This window comes from Castanea sativa, chromosome 2 (assembly GCF_040712315.1).
Source record: "Castanea sativa cultivar Marrone di Chiusa Pesio chromosome 2, ASM4071231v1".
NCBI lineage: Eukaryota > Viridiplantae > Streptophyta > Magnoliopsida > Fagales > Fagaceae > Castanea > Castanea sativa.
In genome coordinates this window covers 26,591,226-26,603,410 of record NC_134014.1, presented here as the reverse complement: position 1 = coordinate 26,603,410, position 12,185 = coordinate 26,591,226, and the positions used below count along the sequence as shown (strand labels likewise).

The 12,185-nt window shown below is 38.3% G+C and overlaps 1 protein-coding gene across 2 annotated transcripts in view; it reads left to right on the top strand.

The window, feature by feature from the left end:
• The window catches only part of LOC142626111 (actin-related protein 2/3 complex subunit 4), a 52,644-nt gene that overhangs the window by 30,771 nt on the left and 9,688 nt on the right, over window positions 1-12,185 (top strand). For both annotated transcript variants that reach the window (XM_075799898.1, XM_075799899.1), the window contains exons 5-6: window positions 882-956; window positions 11,778-11,882. In XM_075799898.1, the coding sequence (XP_075656013.1) occupies window positions 882-956; window positions 11,778-11,882 (180 nt within the window). The remainder of the gene's footprint in view (window positions 1-881; window positions 957-11,777; window positions 11,883-12,185) is intronic.

The following is a 12,185-nucleotide window of genomic DNA, read 5'->3' as shown; positions in this document are numbered from 1 at the left end:
CCCTCTACAAAGCCTTCCAAAATTTCTCCACCCCCCTCTTCTTTACCACAACCTATACTGCAAACCAAGCTTGTTCTTAAACCAGAGGTGGTGGAGGGGAAATCAGATTTCTTTTGTTTTGTTTTGTTTTTTTTTTCCAAATAGATTCAAAAGCCTTTTCTTTGGTTTTTGATGGTGGCAGGATGGACTCTTTTTCCATTACTGAATGCCGGGGGTAAGTTTCATGGCTCTATTTGAGTGTCTCGATTGGGTTTGGTCTGGATCATTGCTTGCTTATCTGAATTAAGCCGTTGGGATTTTAGGAAACAACATTTTTACAAACGTTTTTGGGAGAGCTTTAAATGTTTAGAGACTACCAGCAGATCAAATAATGAGGGTTTGTTTGTGGAAATTTCCGAATGCCATAATGGGGCAGGAAGGGGTTGCTTGTGTGTTCCGGAGGGAGTTAAAAAGTTGGCTGGGATCTCCTTGAACTAAAACTATGTGATTATTTTTTGGGAAAATTTGCATCTAGGCTAGGGAAAGAGGCGGTGGTAGGTGGCGGTGCAAGTATTAACTCCACCGGTGCTTAGGGGCCTAAAGTTTGGCAAAATATTAATATACATGACAAGAAATCAGGAAGGGATTTACATTTTGAGGAGAAATTTCCAAAAACTTACTGGCAATTTTAAACAGGAGGAGAGATTTGGACTTAAATAAAATCCAATTGACTTCCTAAATTAAAATAAGATTTTCTTTGCACTTACCACATCAGTCACAAATGGCCTTTTTAGTTTTTCTGCCTTTACTAACCCATAGTGTTGAACTTTAGTTATTTGTTATTGCTTCACTTTTTTGATTTCTGCCCAAGGATTATATTTTATGTGTGATTGCTATTGCAGGTTTTGATATGTCGAAATGAGGCTGAGAAATGCTTGATAGAAACATCTATCAATTCACTGCGGATAAGCCTCAAGGTGAATCCAAGTTATACTTTTGATGTTTTCTTGTGCTTATAGAATGAAATGGTGGCTTGACATCATCTGTTGCTTTCTTATGCTTAAATAGAACAAATACACAACATTATGAAAGTATATCTTTACTCCCATAGTGGTGATCTACATTTTCTAGGATAAACTTAACTTTTGATAGTGGTCTTTTATGTGTAGATTTCTATTTAAATTATTTTTCCTTCTGTTGGCTGTAGGGATTTGTTGTTTCTATGAGGTGTTTGAATATTCAACTTTCACTTGGTTCAATCAATACCCTAGGGTGCTTAATCGGAAGTCTTTAGATAATCATTCCGGAGATTAAATTTGAGGATCAAGGAATAATATATTATCAAAAATACTCTGTTGTATAAAATTAATAGTTTTACAAAAGCATTGCACATAAATAGACTCTGTTGTATATACAGGTATATACAAGATAGGTTGTAATATATATTAAGTTAAAAGTGGTGAGAATTTCAAGTGCTGTTGAAGAGGCTGTTAAAGAGATAATTTTAAAGTTTTTCGATTGATTGAGTAATGGCTTGATTTCTGGTGATCGATCAAAGAAGATCGATTAATTGAGTTTTAAAGTTTGATCGATTGATTTCTTGGGAAAAACAGTCTTCTGCAAAAAATTTAGATAATGGTGTTGAGTGTCTAGTATGCTTTGTGAACATTAAAATCAATCCAAGTCACTTCCCAATGGTGCCTTTTAAAGGGTGATAACCCCTTGGCTGTAACTAGTGATCCATATTCATTTTATGGGTGCTTTTTCTCCATTTTCAGTGAAATTCTCTAAGATTGCTACATGTAGAATTCTTGACTTAGTTATCTTAGGGACAAGTTTGCAATAAATCCTTAGCTATATTAGTGTGGGGGAAAATATTGTCCAAAGAAAGAGATTGATCGTGACTCTAAGCCCTTGTTCTTTGATTAATTCTTGCTCTTTTCATAGTTCATTGAAGAAAATTTTCCAACATACTTGCAATTATTGTCTGATACTCCCTTCAAGAAAACATCTTTGAGATGTTGAGAGAAGGCTTAATACCCATGATTTGTTTGAGAAGTGAAATTTTATTAATAACAGAAAAATCGAGTCACCCAAGTATACAGGAAGAATACGACTGGGGACCATACAATCCATTATGCAAATTACTAAAATCTATCAAATCAGTAATCAAACAAAGAGGTTGACTACGTAAAATAGACACTTAATCCAACAAAGTTCTAAAGAAAAGAAAGTTGTAGATTAGAAATAGTTCTTTCTATATCTTCAAAGCATCGGTTATTCCTCTCCTCTAGAGACACCCATAAAGCAATGGGGTGTAGCCATCCACATAGACCCAGTCCTATGATGCCCAAAACAACCTTGCCAACCAGCTAATAATTCAACTAGACTTTGGCATCACCCAACAAAACTCCAAATAAACCGAATACCATCGACCATAACTCTTAAGCAATGGGGCAATGGAGTAATAAATGATCTACTGATTCCCCATTACATTTGCATTTGCACATATAGCACCAATCCAAAGTTCGCACGTCTTCTTAAATTGTCATTACTCAAGATTTTCCCTAGGGCTGCAGTCCACACAAAGAAAGTAACTCTAGAAGGGACCTTCGGTTTCCATATGCTTTTCCAAGGAGAAGATTAGACATTAGAATGAAGCAAAACCTGATTGAAACCACTGACTTGGAATCCTTTTCGCTTATCTGGTGCCCAACACCATATGTAGTATCATGAAGTTCACAAAAGGCTCCAATTCCCAGTCCTGCATAGCCCTTACAAAACTAACATCCTATTAGATAACTTCATTAATAAACCTTAATAAATCAGCTACACTTGCAATAAATCAGCTACACTCGCCTCCTTTGCTTGGTAATTGTAAATGAATCTGGAAAACGTATGGCAAGAGCATTCTCTCCATGCCATCGATCATGCCAAAACCTCACCTTAGATCCATCCCCGCCCCCAAAATGAATGCAACAAGAGAAAGCGGGCCAACCCCGTCTAATATTCTTCCATAAACTTACTCCATAAGAACTAGGAACTGGATTGGAGCACCAGCCTATACTTCACCTCTATTACTCTCCTCTAAAGTGCATCCCTCTCAATACCAAACTTCCACAATCATTTTCCTAACAGAACTTAATTAAAACATCTCATATTCCTCATAGCCAATCCACCAGCTGAAAGAGGAGCACAAACCTGATTCCAATTAACCAATGAAATTTTGACTCATCCCCTAACTTACTCCATAAGAAATCTTGTTGAAGCTGTTCAATACAGTTTGCCACCTCAATAGGAATGGGAAATAAAGAGATGAAATATGTCAGTAAGTTAGATAGAGTACTTTTAATTAAAGTAACGTGATGCACTTGTTTGTTCTTATGGTTGTGTTTAGAAAAGACATGATTACTGATGATTTGTACATCCAACCCTAAGTTATTTGGATAGAAGGGGCCAAGAACCTTGTAGCGTAATTGGCACTTCCTAATGTTTCAAACAGAGATGTCTAAGGTTGAAATGCCCCCTCCCCAACTATTGAATTATAAACAAAAATTTATTAGGATACAAGGTTTTGTTGAGTACTATTGTAGCAACTGAAAAGAATTTGTTATAAAGGTTACATGGTTTTTAAAACTGGACCAGATTGCCTGGTCAGACTAGGTTAACAGGGAACTGGCCACCAGTCCCGTTTTTAAAAATCAAAATGCCAGAAATCTCTTTTTGGCAATGAACATTCAAACTGTGGTCAAACTGTTCAGTTTGCTAAACCAGACACAGGTTCGAAAATTTTCTACCCATAAAATTTCATAAAAAATGGCCAATGTCGATATTTTTTTATCACCATCTGAAGCTCCACCATCACTAGATCTCATCGGTTAATTTCTGTAAGAAGGGTCTGATATGTTCTTTTTTTTTGGGGGGGAAGAGAGATTGAGATGGAGTGGGAGAGAGATGAGAGTAGCGTAGTGAAGAGAGATTGGGGGATTTGTTATGGTGTGTTTGGTGAAAGAAAAACTAAAAGGCAGGGAGTGAGAGAAGAGGCTGAGTGAACGAGAGGGGGAATAAAAAAAAGGGGGGGGGGATCATGATCTGTTATTGGGAACTGTGAATGGATTTTTTCTAATTAAAAAAAAAACTTTAAAAGTCATGCTCATGATGACGTGACCTTTGATTTTTTCTGTTTTATTTTATTTTATTTCCCCCTGTTTTTTATAAACTTGAATTGCCGGCTGTTTAAGTTTTGATGTATCATTTTTGTATAATTACATTAGTATATTTAGTTTATGAGATGTTATCGTGTAGTACAAATTTACTAAAATATTTTAAATAATAAGGAAATATTTGTCCAAGTAATAAATTATGAAAAATATCATCTTAGCTTTAAACAAGATATATTTTGACCTCTATAAAAACTATTTTAGTTAAAATTGCTAAAATTTTCATATTTAGTTTTTTAATTTCATATTAATTATTATTAAAATAATTAATGTGTCATCACTGTTCGACCTTTGGTTGAACCCTGGTCCAACCTTAGAACCTTGTACTGATTTAGTTTTTAATAGCATGCTTACATGTATAGATAGTTCTAGTGGAACTTTTAGATTCTGCTATAGTGCTATTTGAGTCAACTTTGATTTTTGTATGCACACAATGTTATATTGGTTTATGATATTCAGTTAATATAAATTATTTTGATGTTAAATGTTAACATAAAGATCTTGGAAAGGTATAAACCTAAAATATGCGCTGAGGATTCCTACTTTCATAAACAGCCAAAGCAGACATAATCTAAAAGGGGCCTGAAGTGCATTCCTTTTTCTGATAGGTAATAAGATTATAAGAGTAATATTATTAAAAAGAAAAATAAAGAAAAATACAGGGTGTTCAAGATGGTTAAAAAAAAAACAAACAAAGAAACATAGAAATCACGATTCTACTTTAAGAGAAGAAGTAAACTCTATGATAGAAGAACAATCCAAGAGGCCCCAACACTTAGACCAATAGAAAAGAGTTTGTTTGCACAAATCTTGCAATTGAGTCAATGATCTCTTAGCATTCTCGAAAGAACTACAATTCCATTACATCCAAATGATCCACATCAAACATCCTGGGACCAAATTCTAGCTAGATATATGAATTATGCTTCCCAACCCATTGCCACCTACAAAATAATAAACTAGCTACGGAACCTGGCATGACCCAATGAATCCCAAAAAATTGAAGCATATGCACCCACAAAGAATAAGCTATAGGACAAAGAAGAAGGAGATGGTCCACAGTTTCCTCATTGCAACAACACATACAACACCAATTCGCTAAAGAGAGACCCCTAAGCATAAGATTGTCCAAAGTAAGAATTCGAGCATGAGTTGTTGTCCACATAAAGAAAGCCACCTGTTTAGGCACCTTGACTTTCCAAATGCCCTTCCAAGGAAATAAGGAAGTAGGACCACCCCGAATCTCCCGATAAAAAGATGAGTATCAAACTTCCTACTTCCATTAAGGTACCAACGTAGACCGTCACTCCTAACATCCCTAGGAATACGAGATTGAATAAAATCAAGAAAAGAGAAAGCATCCTCTAACTCTCAATCATGAAATCACTGTAAAATCTCAAGTTCCAAACACTTTCAGTCCCATTTACTTGATGACACAAAACCTCAGAAAATAAAAGCTTATTTTCAGAATACACAAATAACTCAGGATAGAGGATATTAAGTGGATTATCTCCAACCCACCTATCATGCCAAAATAGAATACAAGTACCATCACCCACCACAAAAGCCATATGCTTAGAAAAACTCTCCCACCCTTCACTAATACTTCGCCATAGACCACAATGATCTTTTGAATACTTTAGTACTCCACCCTCCTTTGCCCTCTCCATATTTAGTGGCAATAAACCTCCGCCACAGATGAGTACCTTCATTACCAAACCTCTATAACTGTTTTCTTAATAATGCTTGATTAAAAGACACCAACTTCCTAATCCCCAACCTGCCCAACTCATAAGGTAAGAAGGCCTTTTCCCAAGCCACCAAAGAGTACTTGAAACTCTCCTATGATGACCCCCATAAAATATTTCTTTGAATCCTTTTTATTCTAGCTACCACAGCTTTTGGAATGGTAAACAAGAAAAGATAGTATGTTGGAAGACTTGAAAGGGTACTCTTCAACAAAGTAAGTCTTCCGCCCTTTGATAAATAGAGTCGCTTCCAACCTGATGGTTTCTTCTCCATCCTTTCCATATTAGGATTCCAAATAGAGGTTGTCTTATACAGAGTACCCAAAGGCATTCCCAAATATTTCATAGGCAAATTGCCCACCCTACAACAAAGGATATTGGTCAAAGCATCTAGATTACTTACCTCCCCAAAAGGAACAATCTCACTTTTTCCTGCATTAACTTTCAAGCTTGTAAAAGCTTGAAAACAAGACAAAGCCACTCTAATGGACAACAATTACTCCCTAGAAACATCACAAAATAAAATGGTGTCATCAACAAGCAGAAGATGAGAAATACGAACACCAACAAAGTTGGCTGGTCCTACATTAAAGCCACGAATAAGACCGTTGTCCTTAGTGAGTTTCCTTGTACCTAAACCACTGTTGGCTATGGGGGCACACAAACTTTATCCTATCCTACCAGATGAGTCTTGCTATCACCACATAGAAAATCCATTTGCAACTTTTCATTTCTATTAGCCACATAAGTAGGAATGGTGAATAGCGATAGAAAAAAGGTAGGAAGACTAGATAATGTACTCTTAAGTAGCGTCAATCTACCCCCCTTAGACAGATTCAACTCCTTCCACCCGGCCAACTTTTGCTCAATTTTTTCCAAGATAGGATTCCAAATTGAAGGAGAGTTATGTGAATCCCCTAATGGCATGCCAAAATAAGACATAGGTAAAGGTCCAACTTTGCATCCCAAAATTTCCGCCAAGGCATGCACATCATCTACCTCCCCTCACTCTTTTGCACATTGACCTTCAAACCTGTCACAGTCTGAAAACAAAGTAACAACAACCAAATATGAAGAATCTGCTCCACATTTGCATCACAAAATAGAATAGTATCATCTGCAAACAATAGATGTGAAACACATTCCCCACCACCCGTCCTACCCTCAGCTTTAAAACCACGAATTAAGCCTGCTCCCTTTACTTTTCTCAACATCTTACTGAAAACCTCCATCATAATTAAAAACAGCATAGGAGATAGTAGATCCTCTTGTCCTAAACCCCTTGAGCTACCAAAAAAATCAGCTGAATTGTGGATATACAAGTGCGAATCCACTTACACCACTTCATCACAAAGCCCATCCTATTCAACAAATCTAGAAGAGCCTCCCAATTCACATGATTGTAGGCTTTTTCAACATCAAGTTTACATATGACCCCAAGTACCTGACTCTTCACTCAACTATTGACACATTCATTCGCAATAAGAACTGAATCGAGGATTTGTCTCCCACCCACAAAGCTATTCTGAGTTTCGGAGATCAGCTGATCTAAAACCATTCTCATACAATTCGCCAAAACCTTAGCCAATATTTTATACTCCCCACCAAGCTAATAGGCCGGAAATCTCTAATATTAGAGGCATCATTTTTTTTTTTTTTTTGAATTAAAGCAATGAAAGTAGCATTAAGAGATTTTTCAAACTTACAATATTGAAAAAACTCGTCAAAGACGGCTAAGACGTCTTTCTCCACTACTCTCCAACAATGATGATAAAAAGCCATAGTAAACCCATTCGGACTTGGAGCTTTGTCCCCTTCCAAGTCTCTTACAACTTGAAAAATCTCCTCTCTCTCAAACTTCCTTTCAAGCCAAACCCTTTCCATATCCCCAATACAATCAAACTCCAAGCCTTCCACAAAAGGCCTCCACCTCTCAGATTCCTTATACAATTTTTTATAAAACTGTAATACCTAAGCAGTTACCTTGGATTCCTCCTCAAAAACCACCCCATCCACCTCCAAGATCCTCAAATGATTATGCCTTCTATGGGAATTTGCCATCTTGTGGAAGAACTTGGTGTTATTATCCCCTTCCTTAATACATAACATCCTAGATTTTTGTTTCTAAGAAATTTCTTCCAACGAAAGAAGATGCTCCACCTTGGACCTCAAATCTACCCTATAACATTTCTCCTCATCAATGAGTCCAAGCTCCTCTTCCTTAACATCTAAAATTTTCAACTCCTCCAACAATTGTTTCTTTTGACGATCTACATTACTAAACTCTCTACAATTCCACTGAATTATGTCCTCCTTCAATGTCTTTAATATCTTGGCAAGCACAAAACTAGGTGTACCTACAAATGAATGCCGATTCCACTAGGACTGAACTCTATCCACAAACGCATCTATCTTCAACCACATGTTTTCAAACCTGAAAGGACTTTTCTCCCTTGCCATTCCCCCCGCCTCCAAAAGAATTGGACTGTGATCTGAAATGGGATGAGGTAAAATCCTTTGAATAACATCCGGATAGTGTTCCTCCCAATCATAAGTGATCAAAGCTCTATCAATCCTAGACATTGATGGTTGATCTATACCACTAGACCAAGTATAGCTATCTCCTTCCAGCGGCAAATCAATCAAATTAAGGTCTCAATAAATTCAGAGAATCGTTCCATAGCTGGAGTTAGACGTGTTCCACCCAAAGTTCACTTGGAAACCATACAATATTTAAGTCCCCAAAACAACACCACGGTATCCTCCAGGATTGCTGAATACCGACCAACTCATCCCACATGTCCCCTCTCATTGTTATCATTTGGGCCATAAACCCTTGAGCATGCCCATATAAAACCATCTGCCACCCCTTGTCACTTAACCGATACTAAGAAAGTACCAACCGTGGCCTCCATCTTTTCCAAAGCCCTCTTATCCCACATAATCAATACCCCACTAGCAGTCTGATCCACCTGCAAAGCAACCCAATCCACATATGGACAACTTCACAAACTACAAACCATTTGTCTATCCATTCTAGCAATCTTTCTCCTATAAACACACTACGTCACACTTCCACTCTTGTAACAAAATTTTCACTACCAAACGTTTCTGAGTTTCATTTAAACCTCTAACATTCCATGAATTCATTTTTAGCTTCATAACAACTAAAGTCTCCTAGCTACTGACAAAAGTACCAATTTAACATTCTATTTGCCATCATAATTCACTGAAGAGACCAAATTTCTCAGCTCTCTTGTTCTTAGATTTAACAACTTTTCGATTACCACTGACTTCCCTATGTAACACATTGGCTGCCTCCATCGCAGATTCCAGCCTTTGTAATAGTGGAATGCATAGTTTCTCATGACGGCTCATTGAAAGCCCAACCAATTTACTGAAACTAGGAAGTCTGCGTTTCACCCATCCAAAAATATTCAACTTAGCCTCATGACTCAAAATCTCAGCGTCCCTTTCTTTTTCTACTGAAGTAGTCAACCTATTTGGAGGAATAATCTTCAGAGGAGCACAATCTGAAAATTCCTCGCTCTCACCGAAACCCACTAATAAAACCTTTGCATCTACCGCTAAAAAGGAAACCCCAGGTAAGCTAAGAGAATCTGCATGAAACACTGCATTCTCCTCCCCACCCGTATCTCCCAAGCCCAAAAGACTAGCTCTCAACAACCCCATAAGAAGATCGGAGAAAGAAGGGCTGACCAATCGTGGCAATGGGATGAGGTTCGACGACCATAGGATTGTCGAAACCGATCCTCCATTCATCAGCTTGAAGCCAAAAGCACAAATTCCATCGTAGATGACACTCTCTACCATCTTTTGAGGCTTTTGGAGGCCGTGCGTGACCTTTTCCAGCAATTCTATACTCATTGAAGACACTGAAGGAATCTCTTCATCCTTCTTGGCATCACAACAAATTTTCTGAGGCTGCACCACTTGTGCCAACGTCACAACACTCGTCGAAGACATCGAAAGGCTCTCTAGCCTTCTTGGCCTCATCCTAGTCCTTATGAGGCGTTGCAATACATCGCGCCACTTGTATCGGCAGAACAATACTCATCAGAGGCACCAAGAGACTTTTTCAAGCCTTCTTGCCCTCAACCCATGCCTTCTATGGCATCACGAGACATCCCGCCACATTGCCGGCACCAATGTGCTCTCTCCAGCCTTCTTGGCCTCATCACAGTCCTTCTGAGGCGTCATGGTGCATCGTGCCACTTGTATCGGCGAAACAGTACTCATCAGAGGCACTGAGAGAATCATTCCAGCATTCTCAGCCTCAACCCATGCCTTTTGTGACATCACAAGACATCCCACCACCTATGCCGGCACCATAGAGCTCATCGGAGGCACCAAAGGGCTCTCCCCAGCCTTCTCGAGACTATGGGCAGAGAGACAAGGCCCTACAGAATCTTTGGAGCACTCCCCAGGCTCAAAAGTGTTTGGGCTTGTGGTATTTGGGCCTAGACCAGAAGTACTAAATGTCTGTTGGGCTACCAACTTGTTAGGGCCCAAACCCAACTTACACTTGCCAAGTTCTGTAGAGGCCCGTGCTACCCATTTAAAATTTTTTACTCCCCCTTTAGTGCTATTTCAAGAAACCCGTCTCTTTCCTTTCTCATCAACCTCCACAATTAATCCACTCCCTATCTAGCATGATCTCCTAATATCATTCCCCTTCCCATTTTCATTTGATTTTGAATTTGAACTGAAACTTAATGGGAATCGTTTCCTATTTTCTGCCGGGATTTGCTCTCCTAAATTAGTATCCACTAAATGCATTGTTCCCTCCTATCCCTTCCTCCCACCATCATCATACCAGGCTTGCCTACCGGAATATCCCCCACCTTAGCACCTGTAAGCTTCAGAAACATCGCCAACAACCCCCTTGACTGATTTTGCCTCTCCACAAACTCCTCCTGAATCATATTCTTATCTTTATCCTTGGTTGTATTACGTTGTGACTGAATCATATCCCTTGACTGCACCTAACCCTTCAATGTCTCAACAAAAGACCGAGAGGGATGAAATCCTGACATTCTCCTCTGTGGCTGAGAAACAAATTTGGCTTGGCCTGAACCACCTAAAGCATATTGGTCAGGTTCCAACATCTTTCTCAATTCAAGCCCAAAGACCTTCCAACCATTTTGTGCTTTGCCTCCAGGGATTACAACAGACCTTTGACACTCGCCAACTTTGAGTTCAGACACTAAAAGGAACTGACCAAGAGTTTGATCCCTGCTGCAAAGTGTACGCAGTATCTCCTTCCCTAAGCGTAAAAAACTGTTTGGGATTGATTCCGACCACAGCGTGTTCTATATTCTTCATCAGCCATAATGCTGCATTCTTGCCCATGAATACTGACTTCATGAAGTGTTTGCCCCGTTCAAAATACGTAAGGAGAAAAAATTTCCTCCTTCCTTAACCAACAATTGAAAAGGCTTAAATTCAATGAAAAAACTACGAATCCCACCCATATTGATCAAAGCGAGAAAAAGTTTTATAAAAAATAATCTGACTAATTTGAGGTAGCCGGGCCTCTCAAACATGTTTCAAACCTGTTCATCCCTAAAGCATTTATCCCTAAAATATCATTTTTGCTCAGTTGTTCCTCATGTCATATAATACTCACACTTGGCTCATGAAAAGCATCATTGACTGCTCCAGGAATAGCATAACTGTTGTCTTGTTCCTTTCATTTCTGGGATAGGTTACCAGTTTTTTTTCTGAATTTGGACATGTGTATAGGATCATAAATGTATAGTTTGCAATCTTTGGTCTTTCGCTCATTTTCTTCTTTTCCTGTTTATAGGTAAAGCAGGCAGATGAACTCGAAAACATACTAACTAAAAAATTTCTTAGATTTTTATCAATGAGAGCAGAAGCATTTCAAGTATTGAGGAGAAAGCCAGTACAGGTATGTGTGCACCCCTCTCTTTGACTCAATGTTGCTCTTTACTTTGCATATACTTTTGCTTGACTAGATCAAGGAATTGTCTTAATGGGTCTTTGTATTGGGTTATACTGTCATAATGACAGTATGCTTGTCGACTGGGGTGATGAAGGTCAGATGCTTTAGAGGGCTCTGATATCAATTTGATTGATCTTATAAAAACCTTTATAGGCTACTGCTAATCTTTTTCCTAGAAAGACTAGGGCTCATAAATGATAGAATAATATTTAAAGGACTTCTAAACCAAAAGGAAACTACTACTGCAAA